Source organism: Schistocerca nitens, chromosome 12 (assembly GCF_023898315.1).
Source record: "Schistocerca nitens isolate TAMUIC-IGC-003100 chromosome 12, iqSchNite1.1, whole genome shotgun sequence".
NCBI classification, from domain to species: Eukaryota; Metazoa; Arthropoda; class Insecta; order Orthoptera; family Acrididae; genus Schistocerca; species Schistocerca nitens.
The window spans coordinates 194844566-194872310 of NC_064625.1; the positions used below are offsets into that span (position 1 = coordinate 194844566).

The following is a 27745-nucleotide window of genomic DNA, read 5'->3' on the forward strand; positions in this document are numbered from 1 at the left end:
GGGAACCCTGTTAAACACAGATTCCAATCAGTACGAAATGCAGTAACATGTTTACAGTCTTCAGCTAAGGGAATATGGTAATAGGCTCGGTTCAAATCAAGGACAGTAAACCAATTAGCACCACCAAACCAAGGAAAGGAGTTATGAAGATCAGGTAGAGGGACAAACTCGAGGACGACCTTAATTTTCAGGAGTCTTATTTGTCCCCAAGTTACTACCACAACGTGTTGCTGACTTGCCTCCGTCAGTGGCAGCAGCAGCGCTTATCGATACTGGTACTGCCGTACCATCTTTGGGGTGACCGCTGTATTTCCGTGTGGTGGTCCGGTTCGGACAGAGGAGCGAGGAAGTGAGGCCGGGACCGCTGGCGGCGTGCACGCCGCACGCTGGAGTTGAGTGATCAGTTGACCTCAGCTGCTGTGACCTCTCTCTGTTCACTGCTGGATGTTGCTTCCTGACCTGTTCCGGCTGTGTTGGCGAAGTTTTGCAGCCGTCTTCCTGAACGGTCTTTAACTACTAAGTTGGCTGTTACTTGTCAGTGAAGTGCACCAGCGGTATTTTCTGCCTCGTGGCCGTTAACGCCCCAGTTATCTGCCCTGGTCGTCACCGTAGTTTTGCAGCAGTGTGTTCTTCCTCGCTATGCTGTCCGGCACGCTGTGTAGTTAGACAGCCTTTAGTGTTCGTTCATATTTTTTTGATCGATTATTGTGCCTTGGCTGTTTTTAGACGGCAATTTTGAAGACGTACTACTGCTGGCATCTGCAGTCCTTGGGTCGGGTTGCCATCCGGTTATTCGACCTTACTCCTGGCTGCCTGTGTCACGTCACCTGACGTTAGCGCTACCTCTTCAGGCCGACCCTTGGAACACTTCAGAGCACCACTGTTCTGTTGGTTTCAGATTGTGATTTTCATTTTAGTCAGTAGCATTGTGCGGGGCCTTCAGCTGTCTATTAATTTAGTTTGTTTTAGTTTTAATACACGGCCTTCAGCCGACTTGAATTAAAATTTGAAGACAGATTTGTTTAAAATCTAAATTTTGAAAGATTGTTCTATCTGAAATTCTTGTTATACTGGCCAACTACTACAGCCCTAAGCTGTTCAATGTCTCGTGTGTGGCTTCAGCAAAGTAGTTACGTGGAAAAAAATTTTGTTTTTAAGGAAGGCTTTCAGTCGTGTTATTCTTTAAGGTAATTTTAATAACTTGTGTGCAGGCCGTCAGCCGTTGTTCTTTGGAGTTTGGATTTGGCTCTTCTGCCTGGGAGGTATCTCAAGTTTTCTTAACTAGGCCTTCAGCCATATTGTTTTAATTTGATCCTTCTAAGGTATTGTGGTTCTTAGGAAAATAAAAGTTTGTGTGTTTTGCGCAACTGACAGTAACTGATTACGGCCCCCTTTCACAACCATAGCCTGATCCGCTCTGTCCTGCGAAACCAGATTTCAGCAAAAATATCAAAAATGACAACAAATCAGCTGGTCCCGGCGGAGGTTCGAGTCCTCGACCGGGCATGGGTGTGTGTGTTTGTCCTTAGGATAATTTAGGTTAAGTAGTGTGTAAGCTTAGTGACTGATTACCTTAGCAGTTAAGTCCCATAAGATTTCACACACCTTTGAACATTTGACAACAAATTATGAGGATCATGAGAGATTTACTTATCTTGATGACCTCGATATGACCGAACTATGAGCATTCATTGGTCCAATTGTGTCTACAGCGACTGTCAAGTCTGGAAACGAGTCCCTGGACTGTCTCTTTTGCAACTGATGGGACAAGACGTGACCATTTTTGATGTAACATGACAAAAAATAGGATGTTTTCCTTTTCCGCTGCTCTTATGTTTGATACCCCAGAAGATATGGAGGAAAGAAAGAAGGAAGATCCTGCTGCAGCAGTTTCATATATTTTTGTTTGCTTTACTGAAGAGAGTCAACGGTGCATCACCTCGGCAGCTACAGTGACTCTGGATGAGATGCTGGTACCTTTCTGAGGGTGTTGAAGCTTCGTCGGGTACATGCCGAAGGACTCATTATCTTTATAATGCATGCATCTAATGTGGAAGAGGGAGTGACGGTTAGAATTTGTCAAAGGAAGATAAAAGGCTGAAAATGTCAGGCTGTGGCGAGAGGGGTGAAGCCAAAGCAAGAAAGTCACAGAAATGTGACGGTGGGTGAGTGGTTAGCATCCATAGAGCTGGTTCAGTTACTTCTTAAGAAGGGACTGAGTTTTGTGAGCACAATAAAGGATAAATAAATGTCGTGTGACTCGGGCCTCAGCCGGCCGGAGTGACGGAGCGGTTCTAGGCGCTACAGTCGTGAACTGCGCGACCGCTACGGTCGCAGGTTCGAATCCTGCCTCGGGCATGGATGTGTGTGACGTCCTTAGGTTAGTTAGGTTTAAGTAGTTCTAAGTTCTAGGGGACTGATGACCTCAGATGTTAAGTCCCATAGTGCTCAGAGCCATTTGAAGCATTTTGAACTCGGGCCTCCCGCCGGGTAGACCGTTCGCCGGGTGCAGGTCTTTCGATTGGACGCCACTTCGGCGACTTGCGCGTCGATGGGGATGAAATGATGACGATTAGGACAACACCCAGTCCCTGAGCGGAGAAAATGTCCGACCCAGCCGGGAATCGAACCCGGGCCCTTAGGATTGACATTCTGTCGCTCAGCTACCGGGGGCGGACACACTAAAGGATGATAAACCGGAAATCCCTAATGACTTTTGAGCCGTGTCGTTTTGCTGGCGCGCCAGTGTATTTGCAAGTACCTCGCCTTCGCGTTCTTATCTTTGCTTGTGGCGCGTACTGAGGCATGGCTGCGTCATCAGTGCCGGAGGAAGGACGTGAAGAGTTGGCGTTCGATGTTGCCCGAGTCCGGAGTGCGCTTGTGGTGGAGCGGGAAGCGACCACGTGTGTGGGGCAGCTCGGGGGAGGGCCCTCCCTGTCGCCTGTGACGAGACCTGCTGCGTGCTGCCAGCACAGTCCCGGACACGGCCGTCTGCGGAGTGCGCTTGCGGTGGAGCGGGAAGCGACCACGTGTGTGGGGCAGCTCGGGGGAGGGCCCTCCCTGTCGCCTGTGACGAGACCTGCTGCGTGCTGCCAGCACAGTCCCGGACACGGCCGTCTGCGGAGTGCGCTTGCGGTGGAGCGGGAAGCGACCACGTGTGTGGGGCAGCTCGGGGGAGGGCCCTCCCTGTCGCCTGTGACGAGACCTGCTGCGTGCTGCCAGCACAGCCCCGGACACGGCCGTCTGCGGAGTGCGCTTGCGGTGGAGCGGGAAGCGACCACGTGTGTGGGGCAGCTCGGGGGAGGGCCCTCCCTGTCGCCTGTGACGAGACCTGCTGCGTGCTGCCAGCACAGTCCCGGACACGGCCGTCTGCGGAGTGCGCTTGCGGTGGAGCGGGAAGCGACCACGTGTGTGGGGCAGCTCGGGGGAGGGCCCTCCCTGTCGCCTGTGACGAGACCTGCTGCGTGCTGCCAGCACAGCCCCGGACACGGCCGTCTGCGGAGTGCGCTTGCGGTGGAGCGGGAAGCGACCACGTGTGTGGGGCAGCTCGGGGGAGGGCCCTCCCTGTCGCCTGTGACGAGACCTGCTGCGTGCTGCCAGCACAGTCCCGGACACGGCCGTCTGCGGAGTGCGCTTGCGGTGGAGCGGGAAGCGACCACGTGTGTGGGGCAGCTCGGGGGAGGGCCCTCCCTGTCGCCTGTGACGAGACCTGCTGCGTGCTGCCAGCACAGCCCCGGACACGGCCGTCTGCGGAGTGCGCTTGCGGTGGAGCGGGAAGCGACCACGTGTGTGGGGCAGCTCGGGGGAGGGCCCTCCCTGTCGGCTGTGACGAGACCTGCTGCGTGCTGCCAGCACAGCCCCGGACACGGCCGTCTGCGGAGTGCGCTTGCGGTGGAGCGGGAAGCGACCACGTGTGTGGGGCAGCTCGGGGGAGGGCCCTCCCTGTCGCCTGTGACGAGACCTGCTGCGTGCTGCCAGCACAGTCCCGGACACGGCCGTCTGCGGAGTGCGCTTGCGGTGGAGCGGGAAGCGACCACGTGTGTGGGGCAGCTCGGGGGAGAGCCCTCCCTGTCGCCTGTGACGAGACCTGCTGCGTGCTGCCAGCACAGCCCCGGACACGGCCGTCTGCGGAGTGCGCTTGCGGTGGAGCGGGAAGCGACCACGTGTGTGGGGCAGCTCGGGGGAGGGCCCTCCCTGTCGCCTGTGACGAGACCTGCTGCGTGCTGCCAGCACAGCCCCGGACACGGCCGTCTGCGGAGTGCGCTTGCGGTGGAGCGGGAAGCGACCACGTGTGTGGGGCAGCTCGGGGGAGGGCCCTCCCTGTCGCCTGTGACGAGACCTGCTGCGTGCTGCCAGCACAGTCCCGGACACGGCCGTCTGCGGAGTGCGCTTGCGGTGGAGCGGGAAGCGACCACGTGTGTGGGGCAGCTCGGGGGAGGGCCCTCCCTGTCGCCTGTGACGAGACCTGCTGCGTGCTGCCAGCACAGCCCCGGACACGGCCGTCTGCGGAGTGCGCTTGCGGTGGAGCGGGAAGCGACCACGTGTGTGGGGCAGCTCGGGGGAGGGCCCTCCCTGTCGCCTGTGACGAGACCTGCTGCGTGCTGCCAGCACAGTCCCGGACACGGCCGTCTGCGGAGTGCGCTTGCGGTGGAGCGGGAAGCGACCACGTGTGTGGGGCAGCTCGGGGGAGGGCCCTCCCTGTCGCCTGTGACGAGACCTGCTGCGTGCTGCCAGCACAGTCCCGGACACGGCCGTCTGCGGAGTGCGCTTGCGGTGGAGCGGGAAGCGACCACGTGTGTGGGGCAGCTCGGGGGAGGGCCCTCCCTGTCGCCTGTGACGAGACCTGCTGCGTGCTGCCAGCACAGCCCCGGACACGGCCGTCTGCGGAGTGCGCTTGCGGTGGAGCGGGAAGCGACCACGTGTGTGGGGCAGCTCGGGGGAGGGCCCTCCCTGTCGCCTGTGACGAGACCTGCTGCGTGCTGCCAGCACAGTCCCGGACACGGCCGTCTGCGGAGTGCGCTTGCGGTGGAGCGGGAAGCGACCACGTGTGTGGGGCAGCTCGGGGGAGGGCCCTCCCTGTCGCCTGTGACGAGACCTGCTGCGTGCTGCCAGCACAGTCCCGGACACGGCCGTCTGCGGAGTGCGCTTGCGGTGGAGCGGGAAGCGACCACGTGTGTGGGGCAGCTCGGGGGAGGGCCCTCCCTGTCGCCTGTGACGAGACCTGCTGCGTGCTGCCAGCACAGCCCCGGACACGGCCGTCTGCGGAGTGCGCTTGCGGTGGAGCGGGAAGCGACCACGTGTGTGGGGCAGCTCGGGGGAGGGCCCTCCCTGTCGCCTGTGACGAGACCTGCTGCGTGCTGCCAGCACAGTCCCGGACACGGCCGTCTGCGGAGTGCGCTTGCGGTGGAGCGGGAAGCGACCACGTGTGTGGGGCAGCTCGGGGGAGGGCCCTCCCTGTCGCCTGTGACGAGACCTGCTGCGTGCTGCCAGCACAGTCCCGGACACGGCCGTCTGCGGAGTGCGCTTGCGGTGGAGCGGGAAGCGACCACGTGTGTGGGGCAGCTCGGGGGAGGGCCCTCCCTGTCGCCTGTGACGAGACCTGCTGCGTGCTGCCAGCACAGCCCCGGACACGGCCGTCTGCGGAGTGCGCTTGCGGTGGAGCGGGAAGCGACCACGTGTGTGGGGCAGCTCGGGGGAGGGCCCTCCCTGTCGCCTGTGACGAGACCTGCTGCGTGCTGCCAGCACAGCCCCGGACACGGCCGTCTGCGGAGTGCGCTTGCGGTGGAGCGGGAAGCGACCACGTGTGTGGGGCAGCTCGGGGGAGGGCCCTCCCTGTCGCCTGTGACGAGACCTGCTGCGTGCTGCCAGCACAGCCCCGGACACGGCCGTCTGCGCTCGCCCGCTGCCTTGTTGCCGCCTGCTGTACCCGACGCAAGCCGTATCGGACGTCCAGCGAAAAGTTAAGTGAATTTGTCCGTGATACGTGACTGCTGATTTGTCAGCACTGTCGTAGTGCTTTAAAATACATCGAACATTTTTCATTTGGCTTATGCCATAATAAGCTTCCTGTGGTGTGAATGCATTCTTTGGATCCACTATTGGGTGTATTGCTGAAACCTTGGGTGTATGAGTTCTGAAGAGTGATATGCCATGTAATAAGCACTGTATGTAGGAATCGTTTATTTAGTGAGGTGCGTAATTCTTCTATTGCCATCAAATGTGTAAGCTTCGTTGTATTGCCACAATGAATAGTTGCACATATTTGTTAAAACTCGTTTTGTGCCTTCATCTGCCAGCTAAGTCATAACACCTGCCGTGCAGTGTATTTATATTTAAAAGTTGATTATCTGCGTCTGCATGGTCGTCATTCCAGAGGAGAAATGTTTGTAAGTGTTGATTGAAACATAAGGTACTTGATCTTAAACAAGGCAGTGTGCCAATTTATTAGTCAATAATTCAACCTCTTATTTAATATCTTTTGGTGATTGTTTACATTGTCGCTGCGGACCTGTTCTGTGCGCTTGTTAAATGTTACAGCTGGCAGCGGGGCTGTGAAATCCTGCGTAGCGGGAGGTGACTCCGGGTCGAAGCTCGAGAACTGGGTCTTGTACGAACTGCCGCCTTCCGCCTTTCGCCTTGGCTTCTCCGAGTTAAGTTTTCGTTCTGCGTTCGAGCGACGTGGGGTCACTGCTCGCTAATTAATTCTGGTGCTAATTGGTTTTTTATTATATTTATTAAACCTTTTCTGAAGAGCAACACACAATTGTGAATTAATTTAAGCAGTCAGACGCATAATTGTTAGTGGCTTTAAAGACTTCTTGTATATGAGATAAAAGGACATCGATAGCAGATTCATTGTTGTTTTAAAGGAATTTGTTTATATGAGTTTTAAATAAAAAGGGATAACAAAAGGGGTCCAGTCCTTCCTATTTGTTTCCCTATTCCCTAGTAGAATAACGTTTCGACTTTCTCCCTCAAAGAGGAAGACTGGAGAAGACCGCCGTCCACGGTTTCACGGAAGACGCGTTCTGCTGTCTTATGTTCCGAAGAAGGGGGAGGCTGTGCCCCTGGTCTGCAGCGCGCCCACTCTGACAGCCTCGATCCACACAGTTTTATTCACTTTTACTTATTTATTTCTGAAGTAAACACCTGCTGCCGGTTATTATACAGGGTGTTACAAAAAGGTACGGCCAAACTTTCAGGAAACATTCCTCACACACAAAGAAAGAAAATATGTTATGTGGACATGTGTCCGGAAACGTTTACTTTCCTTGTTAGAGCTCATTTTATTACTTCTCTTCAAATAACATTAATCACGGAATGGAAACACCCAGCAACAGAACGTAGCAGCGTGACTTCAAACACTTTGTTACAGGAAATGTTCAAAATGTCCTCCGTTAGCGAGGATACATGCATCCACCCTCCGTCGCATGGAATCCCTGATGTGCTGATGCAGCCCTGGAGAATAGCGTATTGTATCACAAATACTAGAAGATATCAGATAGATTATATAATGGTAAGACAGAGATTTAGGAACCAGATTTTAAATTGTAAGACATTTCCAGGGGCAGATGTGGACTCTGACCACAATCTATTGGTTATGAACTGTAGATTAAAACTGAAGAAACTGCAAAAAGGTGGGAATTTAAGGAGATGGGACCTGGATCAACTGAAAGAACCAGAGGTTGTACAGAGTTTCAGGGAGAGCATGAGGGAACAACTGACAGGAATGGATGAAAGAAATACAGTAGAAGAAGAATGGGTAGCTTTGAGGGATGAAATAGTGAAGGCAGCAGAATATCAAATAGGTAAAAAAACGAGGGCTAGTAGAAATCCTTGGGTAACAGAAGAAATATTGAATTTAATTGATGAAAAGAGAAAATATAAAAATGCAGTAAATGAAGCAGGCAAAAAGCAATACAAACATCTCAAAAATGAGATCGACAGGAAGTGCAAAATGGCTAAGCAGGGATGGCTAGAGGACAAATGTAAGGATGTACAGGCTTATCTCACTAGGGGTAGGATAGATACTGCCGACAGGAAAATTAAGAGACCTTTGGAGAAAAGATAACCATTTGTATGAATATCAAGAGCTCAGATGGAAACCCAGTTCTAAGCAAAGAAGGGAAGGCGGAAAGGTGGAAGGAGTATATAGAGGGTTTATACAAGGGCGATGTGTACTTGAGGACAATATTATGGAAATGGAAGAGGATGTAGATGAAGATGAAATGGGAGATACGATACTGCGTGAAGAGTTTGACAGAGCACTGAAACACCTGAGTCGAAACAAGGCCCCGGGAGTAGACAACATTCCATTAGAACTACTGACGGCCTTGGGAGAGCCAGTCCTGACAAAACTCTACCATCTGGTGAGCAAGATGTATGAGACAGGTGAAATACCCACAGACTTCAAGAAGAATATAATAATTCAAATGCCAAAGAAAGCAGGTGTTGACAGATGTGAAAATTACCGAACTATCAGTTTAATAAATCACAGCTGCAAAATACTAACGCGAATTCTTTACAGACGAATGGAAAAACTGGTAGAAGCCGACCTCGGGGAAGATCAGTTTGGATTCCGTAGAAACGTTGGAACACGTGAGGCAATACTGACCTTACGACTTATCTTAGAAGAAAGATTAAGGAAAGGCAAACCTACGTTTTAGCATTTGTAGACTTAGAGAAAGCTTTTGACAATGTTGATTGGAATACTCTCTTTCAAATTCTAAAGGTGGCAGGGGTAAAATACAGGGAGCGAAAGGCTATTTACAATTTGTACAGAAACCAGATGGCAGTTATAAGAGTCGAGGGACATGAAAGGGAAGCGGTGGTTGGGAAAGGAGTGAGACAGGGTTGTAGCCTCTCCCCGATGTTATTCAATCTGTAAATTGAGCAAGCAGTGAAGGAAACAAAAGAAAAATTCGGAGTAGGTATTAAAATTCATGGAGAAGAAATAAAAACTTTGAGGTTCGCCGATGACATTGTAATTCTATCAGAGACAGAAAAGGACTTGGAAGAGCAGTTGAACGGAATGGACAGTGACTTAAAAGGAGGATATAAGATAAACAACAACAAAAGCAAAACAAGGATAATGGAATGTAGTCAAATTAAGTCGGGTGATGCTGAGGGAATTAGATTAGGAAATCAGACACTTAAAGTAGTAAAGGAGTTTTGCTATTTGGGAGCAAAATAACTGATGATGGTCGACGTAGAGAGGACATAAAATGTAGACTGGCAATGGCAAGGAAACGTTTCTGAAGAAGAGAAATTTGTTACCATCGAGTATAGAGTTAAGTGTCATGAAGTCGTTTCTGAAAGTATTTGTATGGAGTGTAGCCATGTATGGAAGTGAAACATGGACGATAAATAGTTTGGACAAGAAGAGAATAGAAGCTTTCGAAATGTGGTGCTACAGAAGAATGCTGAAGATAAGGTGGGTAGATCACGTAACTAATGAGGAGGTATTGAATAGGATTGGGGAGAAGAGGAGTTTGTGGCACAACTTGACTAGAAGAAGGGATCGGTTGGTAGGACATGTTTTGAGGCATCAAGGGATCACAAATTTAGCATTGGAGGGCAGCGTGGAGGGTAAAAATCGTAGAGGGAGACCAAGAGATGAATACACTAAGCAGACTCAGAAGGATGTGGGTTGCAGTAAGTACCGGGAGATGAAGAAGCTCGCACAGGATAGAGTAGCATGGAGAGCTGCATCGAACCAGTCTCAGGACTGAAGACCACAAGAAACAACATCACAGCCGTCCACAATACGAGCACGAAGAGTCTCTACATGTGGTAACGGCGTTGCGTAGACAAGAGCTTTCAAATGCCCCCATAAATGAAAGTCAAGAGGGTTGAGGTTAGGAGAGCGTGGAGGCCACGGAATTGGTACGCCTCTACCAATCCATCGGTCACCGAATCTGTTGTTGAGAAGCGTACGAACACTTCGACTGAAATGTGCAGGAGCTCCATCGTGCACGAACCACATGTTGTGTCGTACTTGAGAAGGCACATGTTCTAGCAGCACAGGTAGGGTATCCCGTATGAAATCATGATAACGTGCTCCATTGAGCGTAGGTGGAAGAACATGGGGCCCAATCGAGACATCACCAACAATGCCTGCCCAAACGTTCACAGAAAATCTGTGTTGATGACGTGATTGCACAATTGCGTGCGGATTCTCGTCAGCCCACACATGTTGATTGTGAAAATTTACAATTTGATCACGTTGGAATGAACCCTCATCCGTAAAGAGAACATTTGCACTAAAATGAGGATTGACACATCGTTGGATAAACCACTCGCGGAAGTGTACCCGTGGAGGCGATTCAGCTGCTGATAGTGCCTGCACACGCTGTACATGGTACGGAAACAACTAGTTCTCCCGTAGCACTCTCCATACAGTGACACCATATATATATATATATATATATATATATATGGTGTAAACCGTATAAGACGCGAAAATTATGCAGATGGTACATCGCGGTGTGCTTGACAAAAAAGTCTAGCGACATTTTCTTGTATCATGTACTTTATTTTTGTATTATTATTCTTGTGTTATTAAAACCTAATGTTCGTAGGATATATATATATATATATATATATAGCGCCGAGTCTGCAGGCGGCTGGCGCGCTGCCAAGATGGAGTGACCGCCTTATCGGCGGGGTCAAAGGTCAAGCGCTCAGAGAGCTGACGTAACATGCTGTTGCGAACTCTATGCCGACAGATTCTAGATGTACTCTTGTCCGTTTTTAAGCTACGCTACAGTTCAATTTATTTATGAAAATATAGAGTACAATCTCCCACAAACTTAACATATTCACAGGTACCTTTACCTTTACACCATACAAATACAGTTTCATTAACAGAAATCTTACGTCTACTACGTGTAGAAAGGAAAAAGGTGAAGGTGACATGTAATTAGATTTGCCAAAGTCTTTATTTGCATTTTCAGTAACATGGTAGGTCTTGTAGGCGATGATGTCTCTGTCCACAAAACTTTCCAGTCCAGACACGTTGGGGACACCTGTTCCACCTCGTACGATGGCCACTGTCAACCAACCATTACCATGGGTGAATGTATCGTTAATGTCTATGCTGAAATTCAGTCTGCAACCACAGAATACTGCTGGTCCATCTAGAAGAGCGTGTGCGGCGACAGATTTAATTGTGTTCTTCTTCCTGTCGGCAGCAGAAGTTGTCATCTCGACGTCTTCTATTGTTTTGTAGATTGTCTGTCTTGCACGTCGCCTTTGTGAGTGAGGAGGAAAGGTACATGCTCTGAGGGGTGATACTAGCTGATTCTGAACAAAAGCCTCCTAATAAACATACGGCCTTTTCTTAACCGTTTCCGGGTAAACCAATGAAAACGACCAGGAACGGGAAACGCGTTGCGTCGTCCTTAATAACCGTGTCAGTACGCAGTTCACTTGCGCGTGGTTTACCTCAAGTCTCATTCCGACAGTGTTTGTCGTAGTGGTCGGCACTGCAGTGTTGTTACGTGAACGACGAGTACAGTTTTGTGTAGTGAAAATGCCACGGACCTTCACACATGCAGAGTATGCTGACATGGTGTTCGTCTATGGTTTGTGTAATGGGAATTCCAGAGCTTGTGTGCGAGAACACCAACAACGATTTCCGAATCGCAGAGTGCCAGATAGTTCCACGGATTGCGTGAGCGTAGTACTGTTCCCAGTGTAGATGTTGTCTCTGAACGTCCCGTACAACAAACTCTTACTGAAGTTGAGAACATTCTTCAAGGAGCGGAGCGCAGTCCTGCCACTCGCTGTACAAGACTTGCTGCCCATCGCGGTATTCCACAAACACGATTGTTACGCACAGTACACGAGGACGGCCTGTATCCCTTTCATCGGCAGAGTGTAGACTGTAGAACGTCTGCGTCTGCGTCGTTGGCAGTGAGCGATTAATTCCACGTACTCTGCTCACTGATGTGTCAACATTTACCCGCAACGGAATCGACAACACGCGCATCTCTCATGTGTGGGCAAATGAAAATGCGCACGCTACTGTGGAAACGAATTTTCAACGACGTTTCTCAGTCAACGTGTGGTGCGGTATTATTGATGACCAACTCATCGGTCCATTTGTTTTAGATAACCGTCTTACTGGGACACGGCGTCTCGAGTTTCTTCAAAATGTGTTGCCAGGAAACGTGGGGGATATCCCTTTGGCAACACCAACACGAGCTCGTATGTACTTTCAGCATGACGGAGCTCCTACAAGGTCTTTTATGCCCAGCGATACAGTATCTCAACACAACGTATCGGTTGTCGCGGAGTCATTGCTTGGCCACCGACCTCACCCGATATTGCCCCATTGGATTACTGGTCGTCGGGGTGGCTGGAGAGTGACGTCCACAAGCGCAGAGTGGAGACAAGGGAGAAATTTCTCGCTCGTATTTTACGTGCTTGAGCCTGGGTAGAGGAGTCCAAAACTGAGCTCCGGCCGGCGACAACACCTGTCTGCAAGAGCAGCAACGTGCACAGAACTTGACGCTGGGGACTCAATTAAACAAACCGTAAGACAACAGTATCTTAATTTACCGTCACCTGCACCTTTCCATTTCGTAGCTGTTTTGAGCTGTTGTTCAGAATCACCAGTCAAAGCATGTGCCTGTCCTCCTGACTCACATTATATTATATATATGTTTAAACTTGTTTCTAACTTAGAGAATGATAATAAATAAGATACATAAGAAGTTGTGGATTTTTAAATTAAAATAAAAAGTGTATTTGATGGAACAAACGAGAGATGGAAAATTGACATGATTTGACAATTCTTCCTTTTTGTACGTTCTGTATTAAAAATATGTTGGCTTGACAGTGGTAATACTTAATTTAATATACTGATTAGTAAGGTTATAATGTGTTTCCGAACTTAAGGTAACAGTGGAGATTGGGAGTTGATTTGAAATCTCATAATCAGCTGCAGCAAGTGCGAGCGCTTGGTAAAACTTCGACCGAGTCACACCCGATGCAGCGAAATAAGACATATGTCATATCTACAGATAGTGTTACATGCTATGAAATGGTATAAAAAACAGCTACACAGACAACAACATTTTCGGACTGATTCGATTTAGTGTTGGAGAACCTTAATTTACTTATACTATGTTTGTATGTTTATCTTGTCTTCACCTCCTTGTGTGATACAGGATCCGATTCTATGTCTCTGTGTCTGTGTCGTTACTACTCTAACAACCCTACCACAACAAAGATCAAAAATTAATTACGATTGTAGTGTTGCTCACGCTACTAAATATTGTATTTTTCGGGCAACAACAAAGTTATATTATGTGGCAGGTGTCATTAGAGCACAGTTAATAAAGTCATTTCTTGAAATAATGGATAAACTAGGCACTCATCTTTTCGTGTTTCCCACGCTGGTCTCGTTGTGAACTCGTGGCTCAATAGTCGAAAATCTAGGTAGTGATGATTCCAAGCTCGGATGCAAAGGGGCCTACGTGTTATTCTGCGATATTCAAAAGTTTTATAGATGTGTTTCATAGACCATTCTTGAAGATTAAACTTTTGCAAGTTAGGACAATGGTAATGTAAAAAAAGTAATCAGCACTCCGAATTTAAGTTCATTTTTATTACTTTTGTTGCAGTATCACGTAACTCGTCCCAAATATCACTTCACAATATAAAACATACTTGAAAATATCTTCCTCACTGTTAAGGTTCACATTTAATAAGCTGACTACAATTTACTTCTTTTTAACATGACTACCAAAGCTTGACTGTCTAATTACCGCTTACGCGCCCAAAAATCAGAGTTACAAGTACGTCAAAGATCATAATCACAAAAGAAAGAATACACATAAGAAGAATATCATTGCAATATATACATATCGATGTATCGAAGTACCTCTACATTAATGAAATCGCCGGCCGGTGTGGCCGTGAGGTTCTAGGCGCTTCAGTCTGGAACCGCGTGACCGCTACGGTCGCAGGTTCGAATCCTGCCTCGGGCATGGATGTGTGTGATGTCCTTAGGTTAGTTAGGTTTAAGTAGTTCTAAGTTCTAGGGGACTAATGACCTCAGCAGTTGAGTCCCGTAGTGCTAAGAGCCATTTGAACCATTTTGAGATCGTGCCGAAAGCCCCCGAAATTCTGACAGGGGAACGTTCCCATCGCACCCCCCTCAGATTTAGTTATAAGTTGGCACAGTGGATAGGCCTTGAAAAACTGAACTCAGATCACTCGAGAAAACAGGGAGAAGTTGTGTGGAACTATGAAAAAAATAAGCAAAAAACACAAACTGACTGGTCCATGCGCAAGATACGCAACATCAAGGATAATGAGAGGTCAGGAGCGCCGTGGTCCCGTGGTTAGAGTGAGTAGCTACGGAACAGGAGGTCCTTGGTTCAAGTCTTCCTTCGAGTGAAAAGTTAAACTTTTTATTTTCAGACAATTGTTATCTGTCCGTCCGTCCGTCCGACGCGAGGTAACTGCGCCGACTGTGAAACTGTTGCATTCACTTGTTGCAGTTTATGTGACCAACTCTTACGTTTTCATCACTTTTTTGGGAGTGATTATCACATCCGCAAGAAAACCTAAATCGGGCAAGGTAGAAAAATCTCTTTACCCATTCGCCAAGTGTACAAGTTGGGTGGGTCGACAACATATTCCTGTCATGTGACGCACATGCCGTCACCAGTGTCGTATAGAACATAACAGACGTGTTTTCCTGGGGAGGAATCGGTTGACCTATGACCTTGCGATCAAATGTTTTCGGTTCCCATTGGAGAGGCGCGTCCTTTCGTCTACTAATCGCACGGTTTTGCGGCGTGGTCGCAAAACACAGACACTAACATTATTACAGTGAACAGAGACGTCAATGAACGAACGGACGGATCATAACTTTGCGAAAACAAATAAAGTAAACTTTTCACTCGAGGGAAGACTTGAACCGATGACCTCTCGCTCGGCAGCTGCTCACGCTAACCACGGAACGACGGCGCCCCTGAGCTCATACTGTAATTGATGTTGCCTATGTTACGCATGGACTACTCAGTTCGTATATTTTGCTTATTTTTTTCACAGTTCCACACAACTTCTTCCTGTTTTCTCGATTGATCTGTGTTCAGTTTCTCAAGGCCTATCCACTGTGCCAATTTGTGAGTAGAACACTGCTCTGGCCGCGGCTCACAATGGCTTTTTGTGTACCTAAGCATAACTGAAGTGCTCAAGACTAGCCGGAAAACAAGTTATTGACTCAAAGAGTGCTGTGTGATACGTCCTCGTTGTGTGGAAGGGTAGTCTGTATCTTACACTGCTCACTCTTGCAAGTCTATGCAGGAGTTTCGTCGATTTGTTAATTGTCAGCCTGGCGTTTTCGTTAAAGTGTAAATTTCCGTCAATATAAATGCCAAAGTAACTTGTCGTAGCTCCTATCCAGAGAGTGGTAAACCAGAAATTATCCCATTGTATAACGTAACAAAAGGCGGTGTGGATTCCTTGGATAAAAAATGTGCAGCTTACACCGCAAGCCGAAGCACAAGGCGATGGCCTGCCGCATCCTTTTTCGTACTGGTGAATACTGCCTGTGCAGTAAACGCTTATCGCCTATACCAGTCTTTCAAGAAGACTCCAGACATAACATGTCTTGACTTCATGAAAGCCGGCCGTGGTAGCGGAGCGGTTCTAGGAGATTCAGTCCGGAACCGCGCTGCTGCTGCGGTCGCAGGTTCGAATCCTGCCTCGGGCATGGATGTGTGTGATGTCCTTAGGTTAGTTACATTTAAGTAGTTCTACGTTTAGGGGACTGATGACCTCAGCTGTTAAGTCCCATAGTGCTTAGAGCCATTTGAACCATTTTTGAACTTCATGAAGCCGTTAGGAAAGGCTCCAACATATCCCCTTATGCCGCACCGATTGCAAACAAGAAGTCTTACAAAGGAACTTACTGTTTCAATCAGACGCATACTGCAGATACCAGATGAAGAACGTCCCCACCTTCACGCTCTTGAGGACCCTATTGAAAAAAGAAAAACCTGTAATTTTTGCTCTCCGAAACAGAAGAGGAAGACTAAATATCCTTGTCAACAGTGTCGACGTGCAGTACGTCTTGAATAAATGTGTAAAATGTGCTTTGAAACGAAAAAGAAGCGTGTCTTTATTCAGTCAGTCATGGACTTCAGTGTAAAGTGCCCGTTTTTTCTCAATATGTAATACACTGGAGAACCAAAGAAACTGGTACAGCTGCCTAATGTCGTGTAGCACCCCACGGAAACGCAGAATTGCCGCAACACGACGTGGCATGGACTCTGCTGATGTCTGTAGTAGCTCTGGAGGGAACTGACACCATGAATCCTGCAGGGCTGTCCATAAATCCGTAAGAGTACGAGGGAGTGGAGGTCTCTTCTGAGCAGCACGTTGCAAGGCATCACAGATACACTCAATAATGTTTATGTTTAGTGGCCAGTGGAAGTGTATAAACTCATAAGAGTGTTCCTGGGGCTACTCTACAGCATTTATGGACGTGTGCGGTGTCGCATTGTCCTGCTGCAATTGCCCAAGAGCGCTGGAATGCACAATGGACGTCAATGGATGCATGTGACCAGACGGGGTGCTTATACACGAGTCACCTGTCAGATTCGTATCTAGACGTATCAGGAGTCCCACATCACTGCAACTGCACTCGCCCCACACCACTACAGAGCCTCCACCAGCTTGAACAGTCCCCTGCTGACATGCAGGCTCCACGGATTCACGACGTTGCATCCGTACTCGTGCACGTCCATCCGTTCGATACGATTTGAAACGAGACTCGTCAGACCAGGCATCAATAGGCCAACAATAGTCCAATGTCGGTGTTGACAGGCCCAGACGAGGCGTAAAGCTTTGTGTCGTGCAGTGATAAACGATACACGACTGGGCCTGCAGCTCCGAAAGCCCATATCGATGATGTTTCGTTGAATGGTTCGCACGCTGGCGCTTGTTGATGGCCCAGCATTAAAATCTGCAGCAATTTCCGAAAGGGTTGTACTTGTGTCACGTCGAACGATTCTCTTCAGTCGTCGTTTGTCCCATTATTGCAGCACCTTCTTCCGGCTGCAGCGATGTAGGAGATTTGATGTTTTACCGGATTCCTGATGTTCACGGTAGGCTCGTGAAATGGTCGAAGGGGAAAATGCCCACTTCATCGCTATCTCGGAGGTGCTGTGTCCCATCGCTCGTGCGTCGACTATAACACCGAGTTCAAAATCGCTCAAGTCCTTATAACGTGCAACCCATCTAACAATTGCGCCAGATTCTTGTTGTCTTATGTAGGTGTTGCCGACTGGGGCGCCGTAATCTCCCTGTTTAGACATCTCTGTATTTGAATACGCATGCCTATACCAGTTTCTTTGGTGTGTCAGTGCATTTGCACTTTTGGCAATTAAATAGTTTTCAGCAAAGATGGCTCTTATTTATCTGAAATAAACTTCGGAGGTCTGACAGACCACTGCATGTTGTTTACGTGTGAAATATTAGACTGGAAACTTCCTGGCAGATTGAAACTGTGTGTCGGTAGAGCAGTTGCCCTCGAACGACATAGGCCCCGAGTTCGAGTCTCGGTCCGGCACTCAGATTTAATCAAGATGTTCCATATCAGCGCACACTCCGGTGCTGCGTGAAAATTTCTTTGTGGAAAAATTAGACATGTTGTTGTTGTTGTTGATATGGTCTCCAGTCAAGAGATTGGTTTGATGCAGCTCTCCATTCTACTCTATCCTGTGCAAGCTTCTTCATCTCCCAGTACCTACTGCAACCTACATCCTTCTGAATCTGCTTAGTGTATTCATCTCTTGGTCTCCCTCTACGATATTTACTCTCTATGCTTCCCTCCAGTACTAAATTGGTTATTCCTTGATGCCTCAGAACATGTCCTACCAACGTTACCCTCCTTCTAGTCAAGTTGTGCCACAAACTCCTCTTCTCCCCCGTTCTATTCAGAACCTCCTCATTAGTTACGTGATCTACCCATGTCGTCTTCAGCATTCTTCTGTAGCACCACGTTTAGAATGCGTCTATTCGTTTGTTCAAAAAATGGTTCAAATGGCTCTGAGCACTATGGGACTCAACTTCTGAGGTCATTAGTCCCCTAGAACTTAGAACTAGTTAAACCTAACTAACCTAAGGACATCACAAACATCCATGCCCGAGGCAGGATTCGAACCTGCGACCGTAGCAGTCTTGCGGTTCCAGACTGCAGCGCCTTTAACCGCACGGCCACTTCGGCCGGCTCTATTCGTTTGTTGTCTAAGCTGTTTATCGTCCATGTTTCACATGGCTACACTCCGTACAAATACTTTCAGAAAAGACTTCCTGACCCGGTGTTAACATTCTTCAGAAACGGCTTTCTTGCCATTGCCAGTCTACATTTTATATCCTCTCTACTTCGACTATCATCAGTTACTTTGCTCCCCAAATAGAAAAACTCGTCTACTACTTTGTGTCTCGTTTTCTTATCTGATTCCCTCAGGATCACCTGATATTATTCGACTACATTCGATTAACTTCTTTTTTTTTTTTGTTAATGTTCATCTTATATCCTCCTTGCAAGACAGTGTCCATTCCGTTCAACTGCTCTTCCAGGTCCTTTGCTGTTTCTGACAGAATTAAAATGTCATTGGCAAACCTGAAAGTTTTTGTTTCTTCTCCATGCACTTTGATTCGAATGCTAAATTTTTCTTTTGTTTCGTTTACTGCTTGCTCAATACACAGATTGAATAACATCGGGGATGGGCTACAACCCTGTCTCACTCCCTTCGCAACCACTGCTTCCATTTCATGCCCCTCGAATCTTATAACTGCCATCTGGTTTCTGTACAAATTGTAAATAGCCTTTCGCTCCCTGTATTTTACCCGTGCCACCATTTGGAAGAGAGTATCCCAGTCAACATTGTCGAAAGCTTTCTCTATGTCTAAAAATGCTATAAACGTAGGTTTGCCTTTCCTAAACCTATCTTCTAAAATACGTCGTAGGGTCAATAATGCCTCAGGCGTTCCAACATTTCTACGGAATCCAAACTGATCTTCCTTGAGGTTGGCTTCTACCAGTTTTTCCATTCTTCCGTAACGAATTCACATTAGTATTTTGAAACCGTTACTAATTAAACCGATAATTCGGTAATTTTCATACCTGTCAACACCTGCCTTGTTTGGAATTGGAATTATTATATTCTTCTTGAAGTCTGAGGGTATTTCGCCTGACTAGGACCTCCCGTAGGGTAGACCGTTCGCCGGGTGCAAGTCTTTCGATTTGACGCCACTTCGGTGACCTGCGCGTCGATGGGGATGAAATGATGATGATTAGGACAACACAGCACCCAGTCCCTGAGCGGAGAAAATCTCCGACCCAGCCGGGAATCGAACCTGGGCCCTTAGGATTGAGCCTCTGTCGCGCTGACCACTTTTGTTTTTTCTTTTTTTTTGTCTATTAACTTAGAAAGCACGACGATTACACTTTTTTTTTCATTATCGTACGTTGTAATTGGTCGTAGTGGAAGTTGCTTGTCGATCCGTTGACTCGGTGTTTTTATTACAGAGACCAGCTGGCTCTCTGGCCGAACACGCCGAGCCACCGTGTAGGCACCACTCAGCGGACCGCTCTTCCGGTGGAATCAGGGAGTAAACTAACGACGCGAGACACGGGCAACTGCTTAACCTCAGGCCGACACCGCCACGAGGATACCAGCACGCGGCGAAGCAGGAACGCGTCAGCACGCCGAGTCCGTAGTTACGGTTCCTGTAAGCTGCCTCGGGGCCTTCAGACCTAGGGACCGATTACCGCCAAGTATATTTGGAACACCTTTTTCCTAGGATCACAAATTTCGGAGTACACACAAACAGTTTGTGTGCGGTTCGGAATGTGCTCGTAGCGTTTGACGCGCGACAAGTATTTACGGGTCCGTGGCGCCTGTGGTGGCCCCTAATGAGCGGCCGAGGGCAGCGTGTGATGACGCGCCGCCTGCCATCGCCTCGTCTGCACTTCTTCAGCAGCAGACCATCTGCCCTGATAATGCAAACGGGTTCCACGGCTGCTGTCCTCTTTGCAAGTCTGCGTACCGAAAAACTCCCCAGCCGATTACTCAATGAAATTTTCTCGTATTATAGGGTGGTTGTAGTTGAAATTTCATTACTTCAATAGGGATGGCGATTATCGCTGAAAGAACAGGTTTTCTGTTATATATATGTGTGTTTTTATTCCAGTTTAACTGACCTGTTAAAACCGCTCAAAATAACCGGTCTGAAGTACCCGATTTTCTGCTTCTTTTTCTGTTCCTGAAGCGCCAAACAGACTAGTATAGGCAAGCATATTCAAATACAGAGATATGGGAACAGGCAGAATACGGCACTGCGACAACAAGTGTCTGGCGCATTTGTTAGATCACTTACTCCTCCTACAAAGGCAGCTTGTCAAGACTTAAGTGAGCTCAGCACACTCGCGATGGGACACAGCATCTCCGATGTAGCGATGAAGTGGCGATTTTCCCGTACGACCATTTCACGAGTGCACCATGAATATCACGGATCCGGTAAAACAACAACTCCGGTAGCCGCTCGGTGTGGCCGAGCGGTTCTAGACTCTTCTGTCTGGAACCGCGCGACCTCCACGGTCGCAGGTTCGAATCCTGCCTCGGGCATGGATGTGTGTGATATCTTTAGGTTAGTTAGGTTTCAGTAGTTCTAAGTTCTAGGGGACTGATGACCTTAGATGTTAAGTCCCATAGTGCTCAGAGACATTTGAACCATTTTTCAACTATGCGGCTGGAAAAAGATCCCGCAAGAACGCGACCAACGACGACTGAGTAGAATCGTTCAACGTGACAGAAGTGCGACCCTTCGGCAGTTTGCTGCAGATTTCAGTGTCGGGCCATCAACCAGTGTCAGCGTGCCAACCATTCGACGAAACATCATCGATGTGGGCTTTCGGAGCCGAAGACCCACTCGTGTACCCTCGATGACTACACAACACAAAGCTTTACACCTCGCCTGGGCCCGCCAACACCGACACTGAACTGCTGAGGACTGGAAACATGTTGCCCGGTCGGACGAGTCTCGTTTCAAATCGCATCGAGCGGCTGGACGTGTAACGGTATGAATCCGTGGACTCTGCATGGCATCAGGCGGATGTTCAAGCTGGCGGAGGCTCTGTAATAGTGTGGGGCGTGTGCAGTTGGAGTGATATGGGGCACCTCACATGTCTAGATACGACTCTGACATGTGACTCGTACGTAAGCGTCCTGTCTGATCACCTGCATCCATTCGTGTCCATTGTGCATTGCGACGGACTCGGGCAATTCCAGCAGGACAATGCGATACATCACACGTCCAATATTGCTACAGAGTGACTCGAGGAACAGACTTCAGACTTTAAAAATTTCCGCTGGCCATCAAAACTTCCCAAGGATGAACATTATTGAGGATATCTGGGATGCGTTGCAACCTTCCATTCAGAAGAGATCTTCTCCACCCCGTGCTCTTACGGATTCATGGACAGCCCTGCAGAATTCATGGGTGTCAGTTCCCTCCAGCACTGCTTCAGACAGTAGTCGAGTCTATACCGGGTCTTGTTGCGACACTTCGGTGTGCTCACGCTGGCCCTGCACGATATTAGGCAGCTGTACCAGTTTTTTTGGCTCTGCAGTGTAATTCCTATAATAAACAACATAGATACTGAACAAACATTCAAAAATTATGACTCCTCAGTTTGAAGATACATAGACTCACTATATTAAATTAAATGCACAAATAAAAGAAAACTTAGTCCGTCCATTCTTCGCTGCTTTCCTCGAAAAGTTATAGCTGGTTGAATATTACAAAAAATCACCAGCCTTCTCCTATTGATTCAAATTTTTTGACTCTCTGCTTAACAATCATCTTGCAATCGGGGATCATACCAGTACTTGGACTTTACGAGCAGTCAGTGCTGAAAGCTAAAACACAGGCTGAAGAAGCCTATTTTTCGTGTTAATTTGTCCCTTTTCAAGAGCTACACGCACATAGAGGCTTGTCGTCTTGTAATCTATTTCTGTTGTCAGTACGAATGAACTACTAACTTTTAAATGTTCTCATTATACTGCGTGATAAATCTGTTGTGGTTTCTCTCGTTTTTTAATCTTTTAAAGCAAATGCAGCATTCTGCTTCATTCATGCCGCCCTTCGTAAAATACTTCGAGACTCTGGATGGCGCCCGGCGGCTAGAATGGGAAAGTACGACGTGGAACAGGCCGGCCGCGTTGTGTGCACGTGTACCAGCTAGCGGGCCACGCCACGTGGCAAACACGTACATTGTTACATTAGAAATGCTGCACCAATTATTATGCTATGCGTTTGTTGCTGCTTTCTGTAGGCATTGTTATAAAATAATGGCTGATCGCTTTTTCTGTTTCCTATAATAACGCAAGATTTGGAAACAGTGTAAATTTTATAAATAAAAGTTACTCGTTGTTTAAAAAAGGTTCATTTAAAAACGAAAAATTTCAGCACTACCGGTAAAGCTAGCAGATCCCAGAACCAAAAGTGATACACAACATAGAAAATCTGTCTCTGAATGACGTAAGTTAGCCCTGATTGAAATTAAAAAAAAAAAAAGAAATCGAAATATTTAGTCCTGCCTCTAATCTGCGCACATATAGACAACGCGCAGCAGTACTGTTCTGTCTTGCGCGCCGCTATATTAAAGCTGCAAATTACAAATACACAGGTACACTCGTGGGTGTAATGAGTTCTCTGTTAGTTGCAAATCGAATTATTTTTGGTACACACTTGCTTGCTTTACTACTTCTGAAAAAAAAACCACGATCAATAAAAAATTGTTAGAGAATGGTAGGTCATAAATGAAATATGGGCATAAATGAAAACACTAACTTTTTTTGTGTACTGTGAAAAAATGCTCATGGTTGATGCAGGAATTTTTTCCTCCATCTACATCTCCATCTACATACATACTCCGCAACCCACCATACGGTGCATGGCGGAGGGTACCTCGTACCACAACTAGCATCTTCTCTCCCTGTTCCACTCCGAAACAGAACGAGGGAAAAATGACTGCCTATATGCCTCTGTACGAGCCCTAATCTTTCTTATCTTATCTTTGTGGTCTTTCTGCGAAATGTAAGTTGGCGGCAGTAAAATTGTACTGCAGTCAGCCTCATATGCTGGTTTTCTAAATTTCCTCGGTAGCGATTCACGAAAAGAACGCCTCGTTTCCTCTAGAGACACCCACCCGAATTCCTGAAGCATTTCCGTAACACTCGCGTGATGATCAAACCTACCAGTAACAAATCTAGCAGCCCGCCTCTGAATTACTTCTGTGTCCTCCCTCAATCCGACCTGATAGGGATCCCAAACGCTCGAGCAGTACTCAAGAATAGGCCATATTAGTGTTTTATAAGCGGTCTCCTTCACAGATGAACCACATCTTCCCAAAATTCTACCAACGAACCGAAGACGACTATCCGCCTTCCCCACAACAGCCATTACATGCTTGTCCCACTTCATATCGCTCTGCAATGTTACGCCCAAATATTTAATCGACGTGACTGTGTCAAGCGCTACACTACTAATGGAGTGTTCAGACATTACGGGATTCTTTTTCCTATTCATCTGCATTAATTTACATTTATCTATATTTAGAGTTAGCTGCCATTCTTTACACCAATCACAAATCCTGTCCAAGTCATCTTGTATCCTCCTACAGTCACTCAACGACGACACCTTCCCGTACACCACAGCATCATCAGCAAACAGCCGCACATTGCTATCCACCCTCTCCAAAAGATCATTTATGTAGATGGAAAACAACAGCGGACCTACCACACTTCCCTGGGGCACTCCAGATGATACCCTCACCTCCGATGAACACTCACCGTCGAGGACAACGTACTGGGTTCTATTACTTAAGAAGTCTTCGAGCCACTCACATACTTGGGAACCAATCCCATATGCTCGTACTTTAGTTAGGAGTCTGCAGTGGGGCATCGAGTGAAACGCTTTCCAGAAGTCAAGGAATATGGCATCCGTCTGATACCCTTCATCCATGGTTCGCAAGGTGTGAAAAAAGGGTGAGTTGCGTTTCGCAGGAGCGATGCTTTCTAAAGCAGTGCTGATGCATGGACAGCAACTTCTCTGTGTCAAGGAAATTCATTATATTCGAACTGAGAATTTGTCGCAGAATCCTGCAACAAACCGATGTTATTGGTCTGTAATTTTGAGGATCCGTCCTTCTACCCTTCTTATATACAGGCGTCACCTTCGCTTTTTTCCAGCCGCTCGGGACTTTACGTTGGGCAAGAGATTCGCGATAAATGCAAGCTAAGTAAGGAGCCAATGCAGTAGAGTAGTCCCTGTAAAAGCGAATTGGAATCCCATCAGGACCTGGCGATTTGTTTATTTTCAACCCATTCAGCTGCTTCACAACCCCAGGGATGTCTATCACTATGCCCTCCATACGGCAATCTGTACGAGACTCGAACGGCGGTATGTTTGTACGATCCTCCTGTGTGAAAGATTTCTCAAATGCTAAATTTAAAATTTGCTGTCTTCCGTTGCCAGGCCAGATTGATCAGTGAGTGACTGGATGGAAGCCTTCGACCCGCTTAACGATTTTACGTAAGACCAGAATTTCCTTGGGTTTTCAGCAAGATCTTTTGCTAAGGTATGACGGTGGTAGTGGCGCATCGCTCTTTTTACAGCAGCACGAATCTCTAGTTAGTCCGATGGCGCAGCAATAATGAAAAAAAAAAAAAAAACATCAATACAATATTTACCACTGGCATTCCACTACTGGTATACACTTAGTTCCATTAAACTTCCTCCTTCACAAATCAGTTTTCGTTACAATACACTGATAAATTGAGTCTTTACATTTGAAACATAACATTACAATTGCTTCCACACTCCAACAGAGCTTAACATTATGTGGTCCTGCGCCTCCGCGCACCTCAAAGATAATAACGTAACTTCTGCGACGCAGCTTTACAACATCGTTGCTCGCTCACAATCCATTCAGATAACAAAATTATACCTGACACCTATCAAAGGCACGGTTTTGAACTTTTTCTTCGGAGGAGAGTTGGTGTGGCGCCACTGCACGGATTGCCGTTTAGTTTCCGGTTCGAAGTGAAGAACCCGCGTTCCATCGCCTGTGACGATGTTGGACAGCCAATTGTCACGGTGAGCCTGGTAACGCGCAAGCAATGCCGCGCAGGCCGTCATTCGCTGCCCTTTAAGACCGGTCCACACGCAGCGATCTGTCTGCGCAGATATCGGTGCAGATGTCTGTACGTGCAAAAGATCGCTGCAAATGTGTTGTGATCACACGACACCAACTCCAATCTACTACTCGCCTGCCATCTGTCGGTGTAGAAAAGAAATATCAGTGGCAAGCGACTACGTTCGCTGAAAACGTCAGAAGTTTAATTAATTTATTTTGAAATTTAGGAACTGAAGAAGTTCTGTTCTGGTCTGTGTTCGCAACTTGTGCTGCAAAAAGATTAAGACAAAACGCAGGAAACAGAGAGAGCGGTCAAAATGGTATACATAGTGGCTGGTACCCCCCCATGAACCATGGACCTTGCCGTTGGTGGGGAGGCTTGCGCGCCTCAGCGATACAGATGGCCGTACCGTAGGTGCAACCACAACGGAGGGGTATCTGGTTCCTGAAAAGGGGCAGCAGCCTTTTCAGTAGTTGCAGGGCCAACAGTCTGGATGATTGACTGATCTGGCCTTGTAACATTAACCAAAACGGCCTTGCTGTGCTGGTACTGCGAACGGCTGAAGCAGGCAAAAAGGAATACAAACGTCTCAAAAATGAGGACAGGAAGTGCAAAATGGCTAAGCAGGGATGGCTAGAGGACAAATGTAAGGATGTAGAGGCTTATCTCACTAGGGGTTAGATGGATACTGCCTACAGGAAAATTAAAGAGACCTTTGGAGAAAAGATAGCCACTTGTATGAATATCAAGAGCTCAGATGGAAACCCAGTTCTAAGCAAAGAAGGGAAAGCAGAAAGGTGGAAGGAGTATATAAGGGGGTCTATACAGGGGCGATGTTGTTGAGGACAATATTATGGAAATGGAAGAGGAGGTAGATGAAGATGAAATGGGAGATACGATACTGCGTGAAGAGTTTGACAGAGCACTGAAAGACCCGAGTCGAAACAAGGCCCCGGGAGTAGACAACATTCCATTAGAACTACTGATGGCCTCGGGAGAGCCAGTCATGACAAAACTCTACCATCTGGTGAGCACGATGTATGAGACAGGCGAAATACCCTCAGACTTCAAGAAGAATATAATAATTCCAATCCCAAAGAAAGCAGGCGTTGACAGATGTGAAAATTACCGAACTATCAGTTTAATAAGTCACAGCTGCAAAATACTAACGCGAATTCTTTACAGACGAATGGAAAAACTCGTAGAATGGGACCTCGGGGAAGATCAGTTTGGATTCCGTAGAAATGTTGGAACACGTGAGGCAATACTGACCTTACGACTTATCTTAGAAGAAAGATTAAGAAAAGGCAAACCTACGTTTCTAGCATTTGTAGACTTAGAGAAAGCTTTTGACAATGTTAACTGGAATACTCTCTTTCAAATTCTGAAGGTGGCAGGGGTAAAATACAGTAAGCGAAAGGCTATTTACAATTTGTACAGAAACCAGATGGCAGTTATAAGAGTCGAGGGGCATGAAAGGGAAGCAGTGGTTGGGAAAGCAGTGAGACAGGGTTGTAGCCTCTCCCCGATGTTATTCAATCTGTATATTGAGCAAGCAGTAAAGGAAACAAAAGAAAAATTCGGAGTAGGTATTAAAATTCATGGAGAAGAAATAAAAACTTTGAGGTTCGCCGATGACATTGTAATTCTGTCAGAGACAGCAAAGGACTTGGAAGAGCAGTTGAACGGAATGGATAGTGTCTTGAAAGGAGGATATAAGATGAACATCAACAAAAGCAAAACGAGGATAATGGAATGTAGTCAAATTAAATCTGGTGATGCTGAGGGAATTAGATTATGAAATGAGACACTTAAAGTAGTAAAGGAGTTTTGCTATTTAGGGAGTAAAATAACTGATGATGGTCGAAGTAGAGAGGACATAAAATGTAGACTGGCAATGGCAAGGAAACGTTTCTGAAGAAGAGAAATTTGTTACCATCGAGTATAGAGTTAAGTGTCATAAAGTCGTTTCTGAAAGTACACTCCTGGAAATGGAAAAAAGAACACATTGACACCGGTGTGTCAGACCCACCATACTTGCTCCGGACACTTCGAGAGGGCTGTACAAGCAATGATCACACGCACGGCACAGCGGACACACCAGGAACCGCGGTGTTGGCCGTCGAATGGCGCTAGCTGCGCAGCATTTGTGCACCCCCGCCGTCAGTGTCAGCCAGTTTGCCGTGGCATACGGAGCTCCATCGCAGTCTTTAACACTGGTAGCATGCCGCGACAGCGTGGACGTGAACCGTATGTGCAGTTGACGGACTTTGAGCGAGGGCGTATAGTGGGCATGCGGGAGGCCGGGTGGACGTACCGCCGAATTGCTCAACACGTGGGGCATGAGGTCTCCACAGTACATCGATGTTGTCGCCAGTGGTCGGCGGAAGGTGCACGTGCCCGTCGACCTGGGACCGGACCGCAGCGACGCACGGATGCACGCCAAGACCGTAGGATCCTACGCAGTGCCGTAGGGGACCGCACCGCCACTTCCCAGCAAATTAGGGACACTG

At 47.7% G+C, this 27745-nt stretch overlaps 1 protein-coding gene across 1 annotated transcript; it reads right to left on the bottom strand.

The window, feature by feature from the left end:
- Nucleotides 1-2817: 2817 nt before the first annotated feature.
- LOC126215014 (serine/arginine repetitive matrix protein 1-like) lies at nucleotides 2818-19988 on the bottom strand. Its single transcript, XM_049941638.1, has 2 exons — nucleotides 19918-19988; nucleotides 2818-5917 (listed from the first exon to the last, which is right to left on the bottom strand). The coding sequence occupies exons 1-2, from the start codon at nucleotides 19986-19988 to the stop codon at nucleotides 2818-2820; spliced, it is 3171 nt and encodes a 1056-aa protein (XP_049797595.1).
- Nucleotides 19989-27745: the final 7757 nt, after the last annotated feature.